The sequence below is a fragment of the Camelina sativa genome, chromosome 20 (genome assembly GCF_000633955.1).
Source record: "Camelina sativa cultivar DH55 chromosome 20, Cs, whole genome shotgun sequence".
NCBI classification, from domain to species: Eukaryota; Viridiplantae; Streptophyta; class Magnoliopsida; order Brassicales; family Brassicaceae; genus Camelina; species Camelina sativa.
The window spans coordinates 21,001,977-21,025,633 of record NC_025704.1 but is presented as its reverse complement, the minus strand read 5'-3'; the positions used below and the strand labels follow the sequence as shown (position 1 = coordinate 21,025,633).

At 32.4% G+C, this 23,657-nt stretch overlaps 1 protein-coding gene and 2 long non-coding RNA genes across 5 annotated transcripts; 1 reads left to right on the top strand and 2 right to left on the bottom strand.

Moving 5' to 3' along the window:
* Positions 2,408 to 4,061, top strand: LOC104771339. Its single transcript, XR_764805.2, has 3 exons — positions 2,408 to 2,663; positions 3,714 to 3,760; positions 3,904 to 4,061. It is a non-coding gene; the product is annotated as an uncharacterized LOC104771339 (long non-coding RNA).
* On the bottom strand, positions 4,637 to 7,431 carry LOC104771338. Of its 2 annotated transcripts, none has more exons than XR_764804.2 (9): positions 7,219 to 7,431; positions 6,800 to 7,025; positions 6,321 to 6,423; positions 6,019 to 6,203; positions 5,646 to 5,732; positions 5,438 to 5,537; positions 5,227 to 5,316; positions 5,037 to 5,126; positions 4,637 to 4,963 (listed from the first exon to the last, which is right to left on the bottom strand). It is a non-coding gene; the product is annotated as an uncharacterized LOC104771338 (long non-coding RNA). The 2 variants fall into 2 exon arrangements; XR_764803.2 differs by having other exon boundaries at positions 6,797 to 7,025; positions 7,219 to 7,430.
* On the bottom strand, positions 7,597 to 19,339 carry LOC104771337 (hippocampus abundant transcript 1 protein-like). Of its 2 annotated transcripts, none has more exons than XM_010495855.1 (14): positions 19,067 to 19,339; positions 18,761 to 18,872; positions 18,340 to 18,452; positions 12,972 to 13,094; positions 12,670 to 12,872; positions 12,439 to 12,514; positions 12,104 to 12,190; positions 11,929 to 12,009; positions 11,749 to 11,781; positions 11,487 to 11,540; positions 11,360 to 11,401; positions 10,315 to 10,393; positions 10,131 to 10,201; positions 7,597 to 7,845 (listed from the first exon to the last, which is right to left on the bottom strand). In XM_010495855.1, exons 1-14 carry the CDS (start codon positions 19,238 to 19,240, stop codon positions 7,795 to 7,797), a joined length of 1,299 nt encoding a protein of 432 aa, XP_010494157.1. In that variant the 5' UTR covers positions 19,241 to 19,339; the 3' UTR covers positions 7,597 to 7,794. The 2 variants fall into 2 exon arrangements, with proteins under 2 accessions (XP_010494157.1, XP_010494154.1); XM_010495852.1 differs by lacking the exon at positions 7,597 to 7,845 and adding an exon at positions 8,250 to 8,477.

Sequence of the window (23,657 nt, the reverse complement as noted above, 5' to 3'; positions counted from 1 at the left end):
CTCAGCCCCCCCCCCCATCTTCGAGCAGTACCGTCTCACACTCAGGTCTAACCCTCGGGATCTCGGTACCAGGAGAACCCCCATCTCCTCAGGAGAACCCCCATCTCCTCAAGAGAACCCCCATCTCCTCTGCTACCCTCAGGACCGCAGTCCTTCGAGCTATCAGTTTCTAAGGAACCCCACGTCCCCTCAAGAGAATCCCAATCTCCTCATGAGTTGTTCAGGATCCCCAGTCCCTATATCGAACGGTCATAACGTCTAGAAGAATCTTTCCAACCAGGACCACCCCCGTGATCCGCGTAGAACATCTCAATGTCCTACCAACACCATAATCTCTCCCAGAATATCACACTGCCGTGGCCATCCCCAGACCTCACTCCAAACATCTCAAACACTTTGGATGTCCCTCGGTAACCTTTCCAAAAATGGACAAGTTCTACCTCCCGAAAAAATTTCCATTTTTAGAAACCATCCATTTATGGAAACTTTCCATTTATAAAACATTCTATTTATGGAAACTTTCCATTTATAGAATTTCCGAGCTATTTTCTTTCCACATGACACACGAGTCAAAAATTCAAAAGAATTCCATTTGAAACCATCCACTCCCACAAATCACCGCCAATGGTATTTCCTGATACCGGCGTGATCCACCACTTTACAACAACTTTTCAATAGCCAACTGCACCCTCTGCATAGAAGCTAAAAACACTACACAACTACCAACACATAAAACAACTTACCGTGGAATCTCATTGAAGGCTTGGAGAGGATGATACTGGGACTCTATACCACATGTAAATTGACTAACTACTCATAATCAATTCCATCACACAACATTATGCATCAAGAAACAGGAAAATAATTCCACCAATTAAATTCCTAACCCCCCCCCTAGAACCGTAAGGGCTCTGATACCAAACTAAAACAACCCGTCCCGTTTTTATTTATTTAAAAATAGATAATATAATTAAATACCTCATAATATTTAATTACAACCCAAACAATAAACCAACAACAAATCAACATGCACAGCGGAAGACAAACCAAACCAACTCCAATTTAATATAAATATAATATCAATCATAATCAATATAAATTAGCAACCTAGCATACTTCTAACAAGGTTCCAACAACAAAATAACATAAACACAGCACAACAACCGAGACCCTAGATCATCCTCCTCCTCATCGCCATGATTCCACGCTACACATTACCTACACCACAAACACAATGAGATGCGTGAGTATGACCAGAAATACCCAGTGAGGCGATCCTCCCATCTACGAGCTATACACACAAACAAATCAAGAGTACAACCACAAATAAAACATAAAAAAACCATTCATTGAACAGGTCACCCAATAACACATTCACCACACCTACATATCATCACACAAAACAAGTCATACAACTCAATCGCTCAGATAAGCTCATGGTCACGCACTCACCTTATCAAACTGATTATAACAACAAATACAACCAGTTGAGACTCTCCTAACGTCTGCAACTGCCCAGAAACGCCCTACAACAAACCACACAACCAAAAACGACTTATAGCAAAACTGGACAGAAACATCATAAAAGAACAATTTCAAAGACGAAACCCTAAAATAAAAACCAATTGTTAACTATCAAATTCCTCCGGTGAAAATGCTAGCCCAAGATGTCACGAAGCTTCCCACAAAATCTCGTGTAGATCAGAAATCAAAAGAGACCACGATCTCAATTACAATACCCGATGGTCCCAACTCGCGTTTGATAAAACATGTCTCATGAAACTGACAATAACTCATCAATTTTAAATCCAAATCCACTTCTGTAAAAAGCAGAATGACGATGAAAGACTTAGGAATGACTCTACCAAATTTTGTTACCTTTGACAATGATTTGATATGTCGAAACTGTTTCCTCCCAAACCCTAACGATTATGCTCCTTCTCCTTCTCTCGAGGATAAAGCTTTGTTGATCTCTTTCTCCTTCTCCTTCACACCAAATCGACCAAGGCTCTCCCTCTCTCTCTCTCTCTCTCTCTCTCTCTCAGACTCCAGTGTCGACAATACACAAAAAGAAAGGAGGGTTTTTGGTTTAATTAGATTAAACCAGGTTTTAATTAAACCGAAATTAATCAAAATCTACACCTTTGTTTAATCAACCTCACCCAAAATATAATCCCGGAACACGATGTTACAGGAGAGAAGACGAAGAAATTAACGTATAAAGTATAATTTTACCTTTGTATGACGAGTGGATGTGAAATCGCTATGGAGAATCTATATTATGAAAGATGGTCAACTCTCTCCATCTCTCTGCCACGTCAGTAGTGGAGAGAGTGCCAGGTATTGTTACAAAATATAATGAGCTTCTCGCTTCCTCTTCTATGTTTTAAAAGCTAGGAAATTTAAACATTCGATCGAGTCCCATTACCTAATCTCTGAAGATTATATAACTGCTTCAATGTTAATTGAATGGCTATGATTTTATCGCCCTCTTTTATCCAACCCAATTTTCTCAAACTTCAATGTTCCTTGGCATCAATAACATCCAAATTATCTTTATTTGTCCATTGAACCGAAGGCTCTGAATCTAGTTTCTCGATTTTTCGAAGGAGAACGCGTGATAAAGAAACAACGAAAATGGCATTAACTGTGGCATTTGAAAGGTAGATATTAAGTGCTAATTTCATTTGTTACATATTGTTTCTAGGGTAGTCTCATATCTATTTTTCGGTTGTGACTTTTGAGTCGATCACCGTCGTTCTATTTTTTTTTTTTAATTCCCACTTTTGGTGGTTTTTGTCTATCTTGGTTTCTGATTGAACATAACTTCATTTTTATTAAGAATCTTTTGTCGCTTCTAATACCAAAAGTGACGGATTAGATGTGAGCTCTATGGAACATGATGATATATCGTGGATTTCTAGGTTTTAGACAAGAATTAGGATGAAGTCAAAGGTTTATGATTCTGATTTTTTGCTATACTTTTTCCTTGCCACCATGTGAACTAAGAGATTGATGTTCAAGGTTTTGTGTCTTTTTAGTTTAAGATTGTTTTTAGTTAAGAGATTAGCTATGTGTCAGTTTCTTATTTCAGTTTTCATGGTTTGTGTTAGATAGTTGGTCATGGAAGCTGTTATTTGTCTTTCATTTATTCCTGAGGACATGCAATTAGTAAGTAGTTAAGGAACACCATTGTTAGGCTTTCGGATCTCAAAACTGAAACTCCATTCTTTAGTTGCAATGTTAAAAAGTCTCCTCACAGTCATATTCATTTTACTTCCCTTTATATATGCTTGGGAGAGTTCTCAGAGTGCTTTATCAATCACGATTTTAGTTATAATCCTTTATATTATAATTCACAAGTCACTTGGCCAACAATAATCTGACACATGGAATTTAAAAAAATATACAGAACATTCTTTTTTCCCCCTTTTAAAAAACACAAATTCCTGTTTTTATAAATAAGAAAATGAGAATTTGTTATTGAGAAGTTCCTATAGTATTTCACCCACTCTTTCACGATTTCATCATCTCTTTCAACCGTTAAGTCTTTACTCTATCAATAAAGTCACAAAATGTAACTCAGAGTTTTCTGTTTACTTGAATTACGTTGCTCACTTTTCTATTTATATATTCCCACCTGAAAAAATGTTGCACATTCTCACTTCTTATATGTACCATCGACTCCTGTTACAACACCATTCTTATTTCAGTTTTTATGGATTCGTGAAGCTATATCCCCATTACAAAAAAGCTTCAGGTAAAAATATCAGTTTTTTTTTTGTTTGTTTTAATTTGGTAAAATGTTAATTCCCTATCAATTTTACTAGCATATAAGGAAAATAACTCAAATTCATCCATTTTTTTGTGTTTCTTACATATTTTTTTCTTTAAATGACTTAGGAGATGCATATGAAAGAAACTTATACCATTTCCCAAAAACAAATTGATCTGCATGACAAACCTGGAGATAATCGATTCATTTAAAGAGAAGGCTGATTTCTAATCTTATTTTTGCGAGCGTTCATTTCTTATTTTAAAATTTTCAATTATTTTTAATATCGAAAGTAACATTTTAAAATTTTGTTTGCTTGATTTGCAGAAAATATGGTTGTTGAAAGTTTCTTCGATTTTGGAGAATTCTTCCAACTTCAAAGTTGTAACCCATAAGAGCATAAACAAAAGGTAACTAATTATGATCTCTATCATCCTTAAACAACTTTTTTTTTTTTGTTAAAAGGCATCCTAAATTTGTGTCTTGGCTACGAACAAAAAAGAATGATGAACTATGTATTCTTTGTATTTTCTCTTATACGAGAGCTTATGATCGATATATTTATGTTAATTATCAACTCATTAAGCAAATCGATATATATATGTATAATTAGTTCTTTAATGTCTCACAATCACTTCACCTTTTATATATAAATCATAAAAAGTTACAATATAATTAAGGTTTTAAGGAAACTAGGATAGTAGGGATTGTTTTTTGTATTTTTTTGTAATGTTGTTTGTAATTTTAGTTCTGTTAGCTATCTCCTCATAAAGCTAAGACATTTAAGCAATCCCTCCTAAGGAGTACAAATCACTGTTAAAATAACTCAAACTTGCTAATGCCCTTATAAGACAATACTCATAATACATTCAAGCTCATAGTTCAGTCTTGATTGAAAAATTAAATCGCTATCCATCATTATATGAATTCAAATAATACACTACATATTGTAGTTGAGCATTTCCAACTACAATACACTACATACATTACAAGTCTCAAACCGAAGTCTTAACCTAACATTACAACTGCCACAATCAACAAAAACATGAACCTAGAGACTCTTCTTGTTGTCTTCAAATGCCTTAGCCAAGTTACTAAATCTTATGCTGACGTATCACTCAATGTGCTCCACCACTTATCCTCTCACAATCTCTGCTCTTGCTGGTCTATTATAACAATATTGAGTAGCTGCACCAAAACCTTTGTAAGTTATAACCTACAGAAAGAAAACAAAAATAGATTCATGTATAGAAACACTAACCACACAAGCACACAAACAGAGAACGTGTGTCTGTCTCTCTCTTCATGCCAACAACCTCCATTGTTGTTGTGCATCTCCATGGTCTGCTTGCTGCAATGCAAACACCAAATAAGTATGAATTGTGATCCAACACAAGCACAACAACGAAATCAAAGTTTAAACAGTTTCTAAGCAACAGTCAAAATCTTACCTTTCTACCATTAGCATGTGAAGTTGTAGGAGTTTCTGCACAATTATACAAAAGGTTTAAACTCCACGCAGTCACACACTGCAAAAAGAACTGTAAAAAAACAAACATACATGTGTTAGCATGCTTGGAGCTCCTTCCCACCATACACAAACGTACATCACAACTTAGTCCAAAATGTGATTTCTTTCTCAGTTTTTTTCTTAGTACATACCTAAGTTCTTTTCAGAACTCCGTGGATGTCAATATATAAGAAGTCCCCATCAGAGTTTTTATCAACTATTACAGATGTGCTAGTGTTAACTGCCAAATAACTACTCAGCTCCAGCAAGTTAAACCATCAGCCAGAATCATGAGTTAGTCTTCACACATAACAAAATTGGAAGAAGAATGAATTAAAAAAAGGCAGAGATGATAATTACCATTCCAAAAAAACAACATAGCAAGGACAGCTAATGGATAATCCAGCACTAGAGAGAGATGCCTCAGCCAAATCGCTTGGGAATTTTCTGAAGAATAAAAAACAAAAGGGATCAGTTCTAACTCAAGAAAACAACACAAGTATACAATTCTTAAGACAAGAACCAAAAATAATGTTGCCCTATTCAATTCTTAAGGTGAAAAAACAAGAAAGACAGGACCAAATTCTCACAATGCATAATACCAACGATACTGTCCATATTTTTATTAAAAAAGGTACAAAATTGTGCATGTGCATCAATGCCAAATAACGAGAGATGTCACTAACATTATTGCACGAAAGAGATAATAAGAGGGTTCGTTGTATGTATGTACCTGTAGAAATCAACGGACTTGAACTTAGTGGTTGAAACCATGGTTGTGGCAGAGACAGATCTCGACAGTGAGCTCTCTCTCTCTCTCTCTGTGTACTACAATACCACTCTCGCCTGAATTTGAAATAGATCGCTTTGATAAATCCAAAGTCGGCCGTTTGAGTGGTCTTTCATTTATTTCTAACCCTAAATGCCAAAACAAAATCAGTTCTTCCCCGTCCACATAATAGCTACAGACGGAGAAAAAGACCAAGAGCAACAAACAAAGGACATAGAGCAAAAAGAGAGAGTGAAGAAACTTACAGAAAGCATCTAGCAGAGACTGTCCCACTAAAGAGACTGTCCCTGAAAGACTGTCCCTGAAAGCATCTAGCAGAGACTGTCCCACTCTCTGGAGATCCATAAACTAAAATCAAAGAGCAATACCAATACACACTCAGGTTAAACCAATAACAATATCACTTTGGTTACTCACTTACATTCACAATTTGGATAAGTCAGAGAGTGATAAAACTTGAGAGAACAAACAAAAGAAAATGAAACACATAAACAAACCATTGAATCAGTTTAAATTTAAGAACACTGAACAAATATAGCCCACTCAACTACAAAAGTATATGCATTTTCTTATTAAAAAAAGGTGAAACGAAGTCTATGCTCTACTATGGAAAAAAAAATAGTGTAAAACCCACAAGATTACTTCACATGACACCATAGCACAAGTGAAATGTAAAAAGTGACAATTTTGCAGACATAGACGAGTAATCCTTTTTACTTACCACCTTTTTTAATAGAAATGGATGCAGATTGTTGGTCTTCCTCAAGAGGGTTAAAATCCTTAAGCCAATCTAATCGAAATTCAACCAAGTCATCACCCAATTCTTGTGCTTTAAAAGTTTCAAACACCATCATGTCTATTGAATCCGCCATCACTGGAGCACAGATCAAGCTCGGATATTTCACAATTTCTTTACTTCCTATCTCCACTTCTGTGGAATTTGAAGCCACCTAAAGGGTCACACAGAACAGAACAAGGATATAAATTCTCAAAATCTAGATAAAGCTTCGTCTTTTCAGTTATATATATATAGTTTCAAACTCAGAGAAGAACAAAATCTGAACATCAAAAGTCTTCTCCGGAACATAATCCAAAAGATAATTGAACATCAAAAAGGAAGAAAAGGAAGAAGAATTCACTAACATAGACGTTGGAGGGTTCCATGCTTCGCCGGCGCCGTTGATCGGAAAACAAAACAGGTACCAGCACACTCCTAGTTTGCAGGGAAAAGAACTCGGCGGAGAAGGTTTTGGATTTGAAGCGGAGAGAAGAATCGGCGGCGGAGATTCTTAAATTTTGGTTTTCTTGATCGGTAGAAATAAATCAATATGTCCCTCTTTGCAAAAAAAAAAAAGATGACTTGTATTATTGTTATAATTTAATTGGTTACAGATTTTTTCTAATGTGTCAGTCTCAGCTTCTGAAGCAGAGTTGTCAACACCTTGTGAGAAACCAACAAGTTTTATTGTATTGATTGATAAGTCACTGTAATTTCAAGTTTAATTTAAAAAATTGCAACAAGTTTTTTTTTTTTTTCTCTGACTTAGTGAAGATGGTGTCTTCGCCTGCCGAGTGGCCAACATTCACACCTTATTTGGAGGACATTCTGGCTGATAAAGAGGAGTTCACGTCATTCTCCATAGTCTACATTCCTCGTTCACAGAATGGTAGAGCAGATAACCTTGCGCGGCGGGTCCGCACAGTTCCGCATTTAGCTACCTATGTAAACAATGTTCTTTCGTATTGGCTCATTTGAGCTAATCTTTCTCGCTGTTGTCAAAAAAAAAAAAATTAGAACATTTTTATTTGTCGTAATAGAACTTCAGATCAAACTTTGGTTTTAATCCACTAAAATTGTTTTAATTTTTTTTTTACATAATTCATCATTACCATATAGTAGCATTTTTATTCACTCATTCATTTAAAATCAATATAATTTTATTTTCCCGTACTACGTACGGGGTAGGATACTAGTACAAAATAAACTACCATCAACTTATTATATTATGTTAAAATATTATGACATATATACAAGAAATTGAATGGTACAAATATCAGATTTTTTTTTTAGTTTGCGTAGACATCTAAACTAAACTTAAAAAAAAAACACATCTAATTAATTAACAAGAACTGTCATTAAATATGGTGTCTACCCTAGGAGCTGAGCTAGTAACGAGCCTAATAAACATGCTAATATTGTTGACCTTGGAAATCATAAGCCCGTTTGCAACATTAAGGGTTTAAACAGAGCATTAAGCATCAACGACTAATGTATTTAAAACCTTTATATTTTGTTTCACTATGTATAATCCATAAGTTTTGAACTAACTGAACTATGGAGATCCCATATCTGACATTGGAGTTGTTGCTCTGATCATGATGCTTTGGATGAAGGCTACAGTCTACAAAACAAAATATACTAAGCAACATTATCATTCTTAGTAAACGAACAAACAAATGTAATATGATATTGATAGATTAATCATTGAAAAAAATATCTGTTTTACACCCAACGTAATTTTAACAATCATATTTGATTCAAGAAAGCAGTAATTTACTTGGGAAACAATATTTTGTTATTTATATATATAACAAATCCAACGACTTAGCTATTTTCATACATACATATATTTTTAAAGATTTTAGTTAAACAAAAATTAGCTAATTAAGGTTAATATAATCAAACTCATATATCAGTGTGTTAATATACATATTCTCCCCTAATAAACATATATACTAACATGAATGGAAATATCATTAGATTTGTATTTGACGTTTGTGTTTTATCAACACTTACAAGTTGAAATGAAGCATCATTTAGGAGTTTTGGGTTAAGAGAGGTAATGGCGATTTCAACTATGTTAACGTTTAGTATAAATCTGAATATTAAAATGAACTATTGTTTCATTTGATTACTAGATTTTAACCCGCGGTACACCGCGGACATATAATTGTTATTATAATTTATATTTTATGTTTTATCTATTTGTTAAATATTGGATGTTCTGTAAATAGAGGAATAACTAAATTTTCCGGTTGTTGTGCGGCTAAATATTTATATTATTTTTTTAACCCGCAATACACTTCATGACCATTTGTTTGTTATATTTAGTTTGTTTTGTTTAATGTTTGAGATATATTTTGGTATTTAATTATTAATAACAAAAAATAAGAGATCCAAATACATAATAAGTAATTTATACGCTGTGATTAAGACACATTTTTCCTAATAATTTAATTATTTTACACAATCTTAGTTAAATCAACTTGATTTTATGTCAAATATTCTAATATTAGTAGTGTTGATAAATAATTAATGAGGATTTAACTTGTGTTAACACAAATTTAATAATATTTTATTAATTCCAACATGTCCTCTTTATAACTCATCTACTATATAACCACATTATATAGTATTTTAAACTTTTTTAATTTTATATATTCCTAATAATTAAAATTTTTATTAAGTTTATATATGTTACTTACAATATTTAAATAATGTCAATCGAAGTTTTTCTTACGTTAAGAATCAAAGTTCACAGGTTTTGGAAAATAAAATAGGAATCAAATTGTTGTTTATCTTGTTTGCGAAGGATTCAAATATAGAATATCTTCAAAACACAACAGAATGTATGGTTATGATAGTTTCTATTTCCATATTGATTGCTGTTATTCTTTTAGTTGGAATGAAATATAAAATATTTAGAAAACAAAATCTGAAGTAATGTTAGTTTTGGAAATTTTTTAAGGGTTAATATTCTAAATAATTTTTTTAATAAACAAAACTAAAAGGGCATAATACAAAATGTACTTCAAAAATGTTAATATAGATTTATCAAAAATCTTAAAAGTTTGTATATATTTATTGAAAAATAACTAGTTGATTGGTGATTTTTCATGGGATAAGATAAATTGCCATTTTGTATAACCTGAAACAACATATACTTTGTGAAACCCTAAAATGCATTACTTTGTTGAACAAAACATGATTTTGTATATTCGCATGTATACTATCTTTACTGAATTTTTAGTAGAGAATTTGTGAAGTATATTACCATGGTGAATCCCGCACACATTATACTGAAACCTGGGAAATTAAATGGAGCTCTTTCGGACAGAAACCAGTCTAAAAAAAGGAAAAAAAATGTACATGCGTTAGTAGCAAGTGTTGCATTTTTATTTCATAAGTTTTGGTATATAGCATTAAGAAGAAAAAAAAGTTTCTGAAAGTAATGAAACCTGTTAAAGGTGAAAATGCCAGGGGGGAAATGACATTTGCAAGGGAACATATACTTGAAATAATCCCTTGGGCTTTCCCCTGAATAAGTTACCAAAAGTTAGAGTTTGAATAGACTACTGTCCAAACCAATCTCACATAAATGAAGTAATAATGTTCAGTTTCATTACAGTTCAATTGGTTTGAGTACAATATATATATCCCCTATGTAAAAAAATGAAAGTACACAACTTTTTTTTGTAGACTATATAATTTTTATAAGTTGGTTACAAAATATGTATAAATTAAATATATGTTGGTTACAAAAAAAATTATAGATTAATTGGTCAATCTATGGGCTATATGAATACACTTAAGAATATCTCAAATAATCCTCTTAAAGAGTTTATTTCAATGATTTATACAATTTCCAAAATAAAATCTTTAGTATTCCATGTATTGTACAAAATTTATATTGTTAGACATAAAAAAAATATTGGCAATTTATCACACTTAATGATGATTTTGCGAGATCTTATTGTGCAGATGAAAATAAAATATTACCTAAGCACGGGTCATATTACAAAATTTTCACCAAACATGTTTAAAATTTTTTTTTTAAAAAATAATAATAAATAAACATAACCATTTCTCATACATAAAATTACAAAATTAACAATATAAAACTTATAAAATAAGTGTTTTATCCAAAAAATACTTTTTAAAACAATCATATCAATTATATTTTATTTTTAAATTATAATATAGAGCACAAATCTTAATCTAGTATATATACTTCCATACATCAATATGTTATTCGGTTTCAAATAATTTTTTTGCTCAATTTATATGTCGAGAAATTAATAATTCTATAAAGTAATTAAATATATACCCTAGTCTCGACGTTATTTATTTATTGAGATTTTTACTATATAATCTAATGTCATACTCTCTTTTTCTATAATCTATAACATCCTACCTTTTTTTTCTTTGAAATCATTTATCCAATTTATCGAACAAGTCCTTTGGTTTTGACTTTTGACTATTCTATAACAAAAATTAAGTTACCTGTTCGTACGATGCTACTTGTTTCGAGACAATGCTCCGTATCTGTATAGTTGAATTACCGAATTACAATAACTATAATTAAATTATAAACTCGATGAAAATCATATATCTAATACATGAAACTTACACACGATTGAGGAAATACAGAGAAAAGTGCAGATATGGCTGCAATATATGGAACCTGCATGTGAGTTTTAAATTTTCTTAGCCAATAAGGATCTCACAAATCTACATATCTAAACTAAAGATGCAACTTTCATGAATCCCCAAAATGATATAGCAAAGACAATGAACTATCGAAAATAAATAAATAAATTGTAAAGTATTTTCGGATCAGCCGGTAGGGTTTATCAAAAAAAAAAAAAATAGTATAAAGTTAGAATTAGTACCCATGAAGACCATGCCACACAGAGGAGGAACATCTGCATAGTTGGAGACTAAAACATATGATAAAGAAGACTACGGAGGATCTTATTTTTTCTTATATAAATTTTTTAATTAGGCAACCAATCATATGTTTAATATTAGCTTGAACAAATCGCCGAAAAGAATAAGGACATGCTGCTTACATGGGCAGAAGCAAAAAAAAGACCAATTGAGAGCAATCTCTCCTCTTTCAAAGCTGGAACTAAAATGGGCATGAAGAGCAACTGTGAAATAACTTTTTTTGTAAGTTAAACAATGTGAATTAGATTAAGATCACACAATTATCAACAGAAAGTGAACATATTAGTTGTTATCCACCTGTGAAATAGACCCGGCTGCGCCACATATGATCATCAAGTCTGCAAACTGGTCTTTGTTAAAGTGAAACTTGGCCTTTAAATAGTACTGCGTGAAACAATCGACAAAAAAATATTTACTTTTCTAGAAATGTACAGTTTCGAGGAATGCACAAACTAATATAATTTCTTTTTACTGTTCACAATCTCCTTAGTTATGCCACGCCATAGCGCCATACAATAATAGTATTTTAAATTTATAGTCCCTAACTAGCATTTCAAATGATAAATTAAAAGTATGATTCACAGTTCCGTGCAATAGTTATTTACTCTTCGCATCACATAGTAAAAGCGTACCATAGACGAAGCATGTAGACCTGCCTCACCAAGACTACTGAAGAAGGATACCACCGCAACTTGAAAAAGTGGAACGCTGGCAAATGAAAGCAAGTGTTAAGAAGTCATTTTAAACTTTTTTAATTAAACTAATAAGATTAAGAAATTAGTTGACTTTTTCACTAATCATGAATCTTCTACCCTCTCAAATTATAAGGAAAAAAAAATGAAGTAAGGAATAAGTAAACATACCTGCTTCTCATTAGAGATGCCATTTCACGTACCGAACGAAATGATCTGAATATTCTATTTCTATGTCCAGGACAGTCTTCGAGTAAAGGAGAACTCAGATTTTCGCTTGAAACAATGGGAGCCCCTACACTGTTGTCTTGGATAGAATCTGGTAGCAAAAGCCTCATGTACACTGTTGATAAAATCGCCAGTGTTGCTGCGACCTAATTAACGAGCAGAAAAATCAAAGATTTAAATGAAAATTATTCACTAATAGATAACTATACATATAAACATATACATCTCTAACTAGATAAAAATACTTGAAATGTAGTGGCAATAGATAAAAATCGAGCGCAAAGAGTGGCGCAGACAAATGCACAAGATGCAATCCCGGTAAGTATTCCAAATGCGGAGGCTCGTTGCCCTTCTGATACGTTATCAGCCTGAAAATTTGTCCAAAAACTTATAAAGATTGTTGTAGTTTACTAAAGATTTCACTTATTCAATACAAATATTTTGATAAATATTTTTAACATTATTCACTAATGAGTTAAAAATATTTCGTCACATGTCTAGAAAATATCATATAAAAAATCTAATGAATACCAAATAATCTTTAACTTTTAACACTAATCTGAGAAATATTTTGAGAAACTTATAAAGATTGCTAGAGTTAACTAAAGATTTCACTTATTCACTAGAACGGCCATACATATATCAGGATACGTTACTTTATGATAGTTTGAAATTTGAATCATAGCTTTCCGCTAGCTTATTTCAGTACTTTTGTGGTTAGCAATTTGTTTTCCTTCGNTTTTTTTTTTTTTTTTTTTTTTTTTTTGTCAACCATTAGGCCACAACTGGTCGATCTATTAGCCAAATTCTTACATTCGTAGGAACCGGTACTCGATCCCGGGTGTGATGGTGCCTTCTATATATGGACTTATCTCCTGCCACTGCACTAAGATCACTTCACTTCTTCGTTGTAGTTTTTTGCTTCTTCTTTTTTTCTTTCTCTTTAACAATTTTCTTTTATATAAATTTTAATGCTTAGTAAATCATCTAAATTTTGCACATAAAAATAAAAATCTAAGGAAACAAAACTAAAAAATAAGTAAACTGTTATCACTCTAAAAATAAGAAATACTCTATGTTGTCACTAACCATAACCACCTGACTCTATACAACTTGAACTGGCGTTGCTGGTAGACTGCAATTAAATTATATTCATTTAAGTTTTAGGTATTTGCTTGATAAAAATTTCTATGGTTTTGGTCAGTAATTAAAAAAGTAAAATTCCTGAAATATTAATCTTTGAAGCTGGCATAATAACAAAATTTTTATGGTTTACTATAGTAACACTCACTTTCTAAACTTAGGATTGTGAAGTGTGCAGAAAACCAAAGTATTGAATTTTAATTGCTGTTTGGTTTAATTAAATTTTTTGGTTATTTCTAAATAACCAAAAAATCCCTAATCTCCTCCATAAGTCTATGTCTCTTCTCTGTTTGTTATTGTTGACATTTTTCTGATCAGAGATAAGGAGAGAAACAGAAGTAAGTCTTGGTTATTTGGTATAAAGGAGAAAGAGAAGAAGATCAACCTTTTTCTTTAGAGTAAAGAGAAAAACAAAACTGTCAGGGTTTGGGAGAATGAGGATCCAACTGATCAAATCGTTTCGGAAGGTATTGAGTTTTGGTAGGATTGTAGCTAAGACATTTTCGTAAACTCTCCTTTTTACAGAAGTGATTTAATCTTCTATGAGAACTCTGCAGTGTCGTGGGGCGTTTCTTCTCAGTCACGAATTGAGACCAGCGGGTGTTTGGAGCTCGATTACGGGTTCATATGAGACCTGATCGTGACAAAGTTTTATGGGAAGATTCAGGACATTTAGACCTTTCTTTTCACCGGATAGATTCGAAAGTTAACGATTCGTTCTGATTACATGGTTTCACATATGAGATTGCTCTTTTCTGTTTTTCCTGCCAGGTTGGTTTCAATGTTTGTTTGCTGTTGTGATTGGTTGTAGGAGCAAGTTTGGTTGTTCCTAGAAATTGGAGAGCCTCTCTTCTGGTTGTAGTTATTTTCGTGAGTGCGTGACCATGAGCTTATCTAAGCGATTGGGTTGTATGACTTGTTTTGTGTGATGATGAGTAGGTGTGGGGAATGTGTTATTGAGTGCTTTGTCTAATGACTAGTTTGCTATGTTTTATTTGTGGTTGTACACTTGATTTGCTTGTGTGTGTATCTCATAGATGGGAGGATCGTCTCGATGGATATTTCTTGTAATACTCACACATCTCATTGTGTTTGTGGTGCAGGTAGAGGTAAAGTGTGACCATGAGATCATGGTATTGAAGAGGAGGATGTTTTAGGAACTTAGTTGTTATGTTTTGGTTTCTGCTAGGTTGCTAGAATTGGAATGTTGATGTTAAAATTATGAGTTAAGTTGCTAGCTCTTGGTTTATGATTCTTGTTAAATGTTTGTTTATTATTATTATTATTTTCCGCTGCTTATTTTTGTGATTTGGGTTTCTGCATATTTAAATAAATATTTGAGATATTTATTTATTATTTCTTATTTCTTATTTATCATTTAAAAAAAATGTGTCGGGCTGTTTCAACTATGCTGCAAAATCTTTTTGACTTTTGTTCCTAAAACTCAACTATGTGAAGGTAAATAAATTTACTATAAACAACCTGATCCATTTTTTCATAATAACTAAATATCCAATTTTATTTAATTAAACCATATCATACCACAACCATCACTAAAACAGACACTAACCAACTCAAAATAATATAAACCAAACATCAACATGTACAACGGAAACATATAAACCAAACTATCAACCTAACCAAGGTTCTAAAAACAAAATAAGACGTAACCAACAAGACGCATTTGAGACCATAGATCATCCTCCTCCTCATCGCCATGATTCCACGTCACAGTTTATCTTAACCTTAACAAGGTGAGTCGAACAACAAATACAACCAAAAGAGACTCTCTTCACGTCTACAACAGCCTAGCAACGCTCATTAAACCCCTTACGGTGGAAAGCTATCCCACAAAATCTTGTATCGATCAGGTAACATACGAGACCACGATCGCACTGACGATCCCCGCTGGTCCGATGAGATCATTTGTGGATCAAAAAGCCAAACAAGTTGCTGAGACTTATGAGAGGACCATAGAAGAGAGACAGTCTGAAACGAACGTTGATGGTTCAGAGAGTTCAACACATCCGACTCTTTCCCTTGATGAAAGAAATGAAATCTTCCTTCAGGTAATTCGTTTATCTCTTTTGTGTGTGATTTTTCTTTGTCAATTTTGGTTTCTTAATGTGAATGATGATTGATGTTGATTATGTGCTTAACAGTCTCTTGGTTTTCTTTAAAATTGTTTAATGAACTATGCTTAGGAACCTAGAATATTTGATGTTGATTCTGCATTTCGTTTTCTGGTTTGTGCTGATTAGTGAATGTTTATCGTTTGGTTTAGTGCACTCATAAAGATACCAAAGGCAACCCATTTGGCCTTGGATCACTTGTTGATACACTAAAGAAAGGAAAAAGGAAAGAGAGTTAGCGAGCTCTTCTACATCAACTCTTGCGGAGCTTCAAGATCAACTTCGGCGCAAGATATCTGAACACGATTCTGAGAATGCACGACGTGATCAGGAACACCGAGAGTCTCAAGCTGAGATCAAGAGGCTTGCCCTCTTCATGAAAGAAAACTGTCCTGAATACGCAGCTTTTAATGTTTCTCATCCTGCAGCCACCGAACCAGCTACTGTGCCTGCAACCACTGCACAACCCACTGATGGAAGCACCACACCAGCTGCCAATTCCCCTACCTCTAATACTTCTTCCAACTGAACTTATAATTCCCCTTTTCTTTATTTATGAACTTGCTTTTGAATACTGTTTGTTAGATGTTTAGGATGATCTTTTTGTTTAGGATGATAAGTTTTCTTGTGTGGTACTTTAAATCAGCTTTCCTTTTAACTATTAGCATTTCAAATTCTGAAATTAATCAGATTTAGGATTGCTAAAACGTTACTAATTTATGACCAAAACAATTCCAAAATGCGACTCAACTGCCACTAAACTAAAACAAACTTCGCAACCCTTTTGGGACTAATAGGTCGTCTGTAATCAGTCGCTAAACCCAGACTCTACAATTAATCCCAAAACCGTCACAAGCATAGGAATGTTATATATAGTCACAAAATTTTCCCTAAGTAGACTTTGTTGCGGTTTAGTCGGAAATGTATAACTACCAATTCTAGTCACATAGTCGTCGCTAATATACGACTATATTATGGAGTCTGCAATCCATCACAAATCAGCGACATTGTTGCGACCAACATATTTTGCGACCGATTTTTTGCAACCATAAAAAATAGTCACAAAGTAGTCACAAAAACCTTATTTGCGACTAATGAGCGACTATAATAGGAGTCGCAAATGGCCTGTTTTCTTGTAGTGTACTCCAGCTCAAGCACGCTTAACTTTGGAGTTTTCCCTGGACCCTTAACCGAAAAGATAAGTGCACTTTGGTGACAATGTGGCCAAATCAATTATTTTAAATCTCTATGCAAGTCTCTGAAACTGGGGTGTCACAATTCACCCCCACTAACAGATCGTATCGTCCTCGTTGCACACCAAGACCGTCACCCCCAATGGTGTGAGCCCACTCGACTCTACACTCGTCTGGGTTCGGCTCTGATACCACTTGTAACACCCCGACTGCCACTTCTCGGTGGGCCCCATGTCTACTCCTAGTTCATGGGTCCACTTTCTTTAGTGGGCCTCACGTCCTCTCACTAGACCCGTGAGCCCATCCATATCTGACGGCCAGTTTGCTACGTTTGGGAGGGTTTAAAGACTTGTTACCGTCCCTAAAAATCACTACATGATCTTTTCCTGTATTTTGTCTTCACTCGCACAGTTCCGACAGTCACTTCCCGGAAGGTCACCCATCCTAAGACTACTCCAGCTCAAGCATGCTTAACTTTGGAGTTCTTTCAGAACCTTTGACCTAAAAGATAAGTGCACTTTGGTGATATAGGTGACCAAATTAATTCTTATAAACCTCTGCGCAAGTTTCTGATACTGGGATGTCACAAATAGAGAAGAGGGCATTGAGGCTATTATAAGCATCTCTTAGGGTTTTCTCTGATAACCAACACTAAACCCAAATATAAACTCAAATATTTCATTAATTTCTAGAACACAGGCGATAAAGTTAGCTATTTCCATATATGAATTTTGAATAATTTTTATACTTTTCTGATATTACTTTTTTCATTAGTATTTGCGTAGATGACATACACTTTTGAATGTACTTTAGTCTTTAGACCACCAAAAAGTGGATTGCTTACATATGCATATGGCATATTAGTTAATAGAAAGAATAAGCTTATTTTTTCATTGCTAAGCAAAACTATGCAACTTAGTTTTACTATCGGTTAATTACTTAATATCGGTTAGTTACAACTACATAACAACACTATTATACTGTTAGTAGCAATGCTCCCAGTTTTGTTGTTCGGGTTTGTTCTCTTCTCGTTAAAGACTGTTAGTTCTACTGCTTTGTATACTTTCTGGGATTATATCTCCAACCTTAATAAACATTCTTCACGAACGCAAAAAGAAAAAGAAAAAAAGGAAGAAGGAGCATACCACGTAAGCAAGGGCAAGACAAAGAACACTTCCTTCGCAAATTATCGAAGTGAAAGTCTTCAGTACATAGTAGACGTAGAAGATGGTTGTCCCTCTACTATATGCTAATGTCGCTGTAATTACTAATCATTAATATATTTTCAATAACATAATTTTTCCTACATTTGAAATGACTTTAATTAAAATAATTTCCTCTGTAAGAAAATGACTTTGAACCATAACTATATGAATATTATGTATACAAAGTAAAAACTATTTTCAACACTTTTAGTTCAAATTTCCCTTACAGTTTTTTTTTAAAACAGAAAAAACAATTATGTGAAACATTAGAGGATGTGTTTGCTTTCAAGCAAGGAATAATAGACGTGGATTTAAAGCTTATGTAAGGTTCAAAGTAGGGACCATGAATGAGTAAACATACCAAGAGGCAAAATGTTGAGTGTCATTGGAAGAGTAAGTAAAGATTTTCTCCCATGCTTGTCCGACAAGCTTCCCACCAATGGCATCATCATCAACGATCCCACACCCGTGATCTAATGAACCGAATAAATATTCTTTATAATATTTTGCCACAAATTCAGAAAATAAAGAAATGACTTACTTTACATGAAAAATGCACTTATTTTGTGTTTTTTAAGACATAAATAATGCAAAAATATTTGTAGTTAATAAAACGGAAGGATTAGGAATAACGATACAAAGTTTTATTTGCAGATAGTATACGTACAATTTGTTGAAAGCCGGAGAGGTAAATGACGAGAGAACACTCATCCTTTCCAGGACATAGCGCCGCCATGCTGACGTCTGTAATCACCGGAGCCACAATGAACACTGAGAAGCAGTACAAGAATATCGTCATGAAGAGGTGTCCTAGTCCCTGAAATGTAGTCGTTTCCTCCATTATTAAGAGAGGTGTTGTAACAACTTGTAAGTAAACAAGTGAAGAAATAGTGAGAGAAGATTTTTTTTTTTTTTAAATGCATGAGAAAGGATTAATATAAAAGAATGAGTAAAGAAGTGTTGCTTCTTATGGCTTTCATTCGCTTTCGACAATTACTTTTTGTACTCTTACTTCTTGTTGAAGTATAAGCAAAGGCAACGAATCACATCTTACTTAAAACAATATTAAAAAAAATCAATTATGGACCCAAGACTCAATTCAAGTGAGAACGTTGTGTCCACTCAAGTCTCAACATACTTAACAAGGACTTAATTTCATTCGAAAAATATGTTTATGTATTTTTGTATGTTTTGTTGTAAACTTGTAAGTAATATAGTTGCAAATTAAAATTTAATTAAAATATAAAACTGTGAACTATGATTGAACTATAGTACTTTTAATGAATAAATAGGTTAAACTCGCGCTACGCCGCGGGATACTTTTTATTACTATTTTTAAATATATTGGATTATTGAAAATATATTTTTTTTAAAAATTAGATTAACTGTAAAAACTATGGTTTATACAATGATAAGATAGAAGATGCATTTAATGTTTGGTTGACAAAAAAAAAGATAGAAGATACATTAATAAAATAAACAGAGAAATCTCAAATTTGAGATGACTTATAAATATTTATATTTAAATTGGTTAGACTTAAATAATTAATTGTATAAATAGACTAACTAACTCTAATGTATGTTCTGTTTTATTTTCTTTAAATTTTGTGGGACAGAAATATTATTAATATAGTTTGAATTTATGATGTACTTTTTGTAGTTTATACAAATTTAATCACATAATTGTTATATAGTGTTTTTTTATGGTTAAAATTTTTATTATCAAGCACAATTTATTACAATGGTTTAGCATTCTTAAACTGCAATCTCAAAAACAAACTTTCCAAAAACTTAATTCCAGATAAAACAAAATAAATGCAACAATACCATGAATATGAGCTCACATATTCAATTAGTTCATAAAATAATTCAATATTATATCAAAAGCAAACACTATTGAGCTAAATCCTATAATTCCATACCAATTTGGACAATGTTCACGAGCCAGAACTTGTTTACATTATATTAAAGCTTCCAACTTTATTCATAATCTTCAATCACCTAACAAATAAATACTCTGAAAGTGTCAAATTTTCCTTTTACCCTAGAATCATGGCGTATGCCAAATTCGTAACGAGATTCAATCGGAAAAACTCAAAATTTCTCTTCTATCCAAAACTATGAACACAAAGATAAATCCAAAAAAAAAAACTCATAAAAAGTCTTAGATTCGAAAATAACAACACATTTTATTTTCCACATGATCCACAGTCTTGGCTTTTGCTTAACTCGATGGAATTCGAATTAAAAAAAAAATAGAAAGAGGCAGCTGCTAGAAGTGGGAATTTTTTTATTTAGATTTATTAGACCATCTACATTTTATGGTTCTCTCAAAATAATACATTAATTGTTTTTTATATTATTATATATCATTCACGCAAACGGAAATATGCAAGGACAGGTTGATCTAGTATTTAAAGACACCCACCTTACCCAAAAAAAAAAAACAATTGGTCAATATGGTCTCAAGAAGCCTTCATAAATCAATTTTCACAAGTTTGATACAACAATATAAAAAAAACTGGGAAGTTTTTTTTCTTGGCGTAGACCCAATTAATATANTTATTATCAAGCACAATTTATTACAATGGTTTAGCATTCTTAAACTGCAATCTCAAAAACAAACCTTCCAAAAACTTAATTCCAGATAAAACAAAACAAAAGCAACTATGCCATGAATATGAGCTCACATATTCAATTCGCAGTTTAGTCCATAAAATAACTCAGTAATAGATCTAAAGCAAACACCATTGAGCTAAATCCTATAGATTCACATCAATTTGGACAATGTTCACAAGCCAGAACTTGTTTACATTATAAAGCTTCCAACTTTATTCATAATCTTCAATCACCTAACAAAGAAATACTCCGAAAGTGTCAAATTTCCCTTCTACCCTCGAATCATGGCGAATACCGAATTCGTAACGAGATTCAATCGGAGAAACTCAAAATTTCTCTTCTACCCAAAACCACAAACACAAAGATAAACTCAGAAAAAAGTCTTAGATTCGAAGATAACAACACATTTTATTTTCCATATGATCCACAGTCTCGGCTTTTGCTTAACTCGATGGAATTCAAAAAAAAAAAAAAAGAGGCAGCTGCTAGAAGGAGGAATTTTTTTATTTAGATTTATTAGACCATCTACATCTCATCGTTCTCTCAAAATACTACATTTTAATTATTTTTTAATATTATTATATATTTAAATAAGAAATTTGGAAAAAGAAAATAATAAACTTATTAGAAACTGACACATGTCCTCTTTGTCCAGAGAGTCGATTTTTACGATTCTAGAAGAAGAAACGCTTCTTAATTTTTATCTTTCTTTATTGTTATTTTTATTTTTAATTAATAATACTCCTAAAAGAAACTACCATTGGCCATGCTCTTATATCTTTTTTAAAAAAAAAATTGAGAAGATATACGACTTGAAAAAAATATATGTTAATATTGATTTTTTTAATTGGGTTATGAATATTTTTTAATTTGGGTTAAAAATATTATTTAGAAGAAAAAATCCTTAACCAACACGCAAAAGAAAATAAAAAAATTTAAAGTAAGTCTACCTCATTTTATTAAACGTATATGATTCTGAGCCATTGCTTTAGAAATATTTCTCTCATAAATCGGTGAATCTGGGAAAGCGATGAAGATGTTCATATGATTTGCTTGTACGTTAGACTGCTAACTGTTAAACGACGTTGTATCACTTTATTTGATTTATTTGGGCCATAATGAATATCGAAGCCGAGTAGGAAGGACTGCCTTGATCGTTCGACATGTGTGGAATATAATTCAATTTTTATTGGCAGTATATGATGAACTGTATTAATGTTATAATTTGATAGGGTAGAGTTTTTTTACTAATGTGTCAGTCTCTGCTTCAATGTTGAAGCTGAGGTGTCAAGCTCTAGAGAGAAACACTCCATCTTTTATTGTATTGTTAAATATTTATTCGTGCTGGATTTTGGCTAAGTTAAGGTCCAATATAATTTAATTAAAATATAGTGGGCCAGAGAATTAGAATAAGGCCAAATTGTGAGAAAGAGATCCGAGGAAGAACATCCCGAGTCCAGCCGAAATCCCCTGAATCCAACTTATCTTGTTCGAAATTACTATTGCGGACTTTAGCTCCTACAATCTATATTAAATAAAAGTAGAAGCTATAAGCTCCTAAACCTGTCCACTTAGGATTTAAACAACTAACAGGGATTCAACATCTCACTAATTAACATTTTTAAAATTTTTAGAAGTTTCTATATTAAGATTTTTTAAAACGACCAATCGAAATCAGACATCTCAATATTTAACAGTTTTGACATTGTGTAAAATTTCTATATTAAAATTCTTATAAGTAACTATATGCACAACATCCCACATCGGCTAGAAATTTTGTAGACAATGACTGAGAACCATTATAAATAAGACTAATATGATTCCAATTACGAATGAGCATGAAACTTGATTTATCAGGCGTCCAAATTAAAAATTTAAAAAGTTTAAAATATTGTAATAAATGAAACTTTTAAAAGTTCAAAAATATTATAAATATTTATACTTTATAGAATGTTTAAAAATATTATAAATACCCCTATAGAAAGCTTAAAATATTATAAATATTTAAACTACATCTAAATTTTAAAATATCATGATATTTAAACTCTATAAAAAAAAAAGATTTAAGTATTATTAAATATTATATAATTGATTTTTTAATATCTTGAAAATAACTTATTTATCTCTTTTCGTGCTTTACATCTCTTATGAGTTGTAAAACATGTTTTTTGTATGACTTGATAGGTGATTTGATATTGTTTTAGTAAAATTTTTATTTTTGGGTCAGAGGAAGAAGAATCACGTTGCAAGACTTTGATTTGATGTTGTTTGAGTTAATTTTTGAGGTTTAAAGAAAAATGATTGACGACAAACACATTTTTATTAGCTATACATGTGTTCATTTTACTTTCTCTGCAAGTAATTTACAATTGTAGTATTAAAGGTTTTGGTTCGAAAAGTTTCAATAAACCGAGTTAGTATACGGGTGAAAGATTGAGTGCATGTAGTGGCTATGCTGATCGATGAAATTTTATGAGAACAGAGGCAATGATTTTGGTTTTGAAGTTTGATGGGTTAACAAATTATGTGGTAGTCTAAAAAAAAAGGTTTTAAATGATTATTCAGTGGAAGAATGTGAGGAAGCTGACGAGAAAGAGGAAGAAAAAGAGTATGACGAAGAACCGGACGGTAAAAGTAAT

Coding starts and splice junctions, on each gene's coding strand:
- LOC104771337 (XM_010495852.1), bottom strand. CDS start 19,240: ATGGAGGAAACGACTACATTTCAGGGACTAGGACACCTCTTCATGACG. Junction 18,873..19,066: donor TCTCCGGCTTTCAACAAATT/GTACGTATACTA, acceptor TCGGTTCATTAG/ATCACGGGTGTGGGATCGTT. Junction 12,191..12,438: donor GTCTACATGCTTCGTCTATG/GTACGCTTTTAC, acceptor TGTTTCACGCAG/TACTATTTAAAGGCCAAGTT.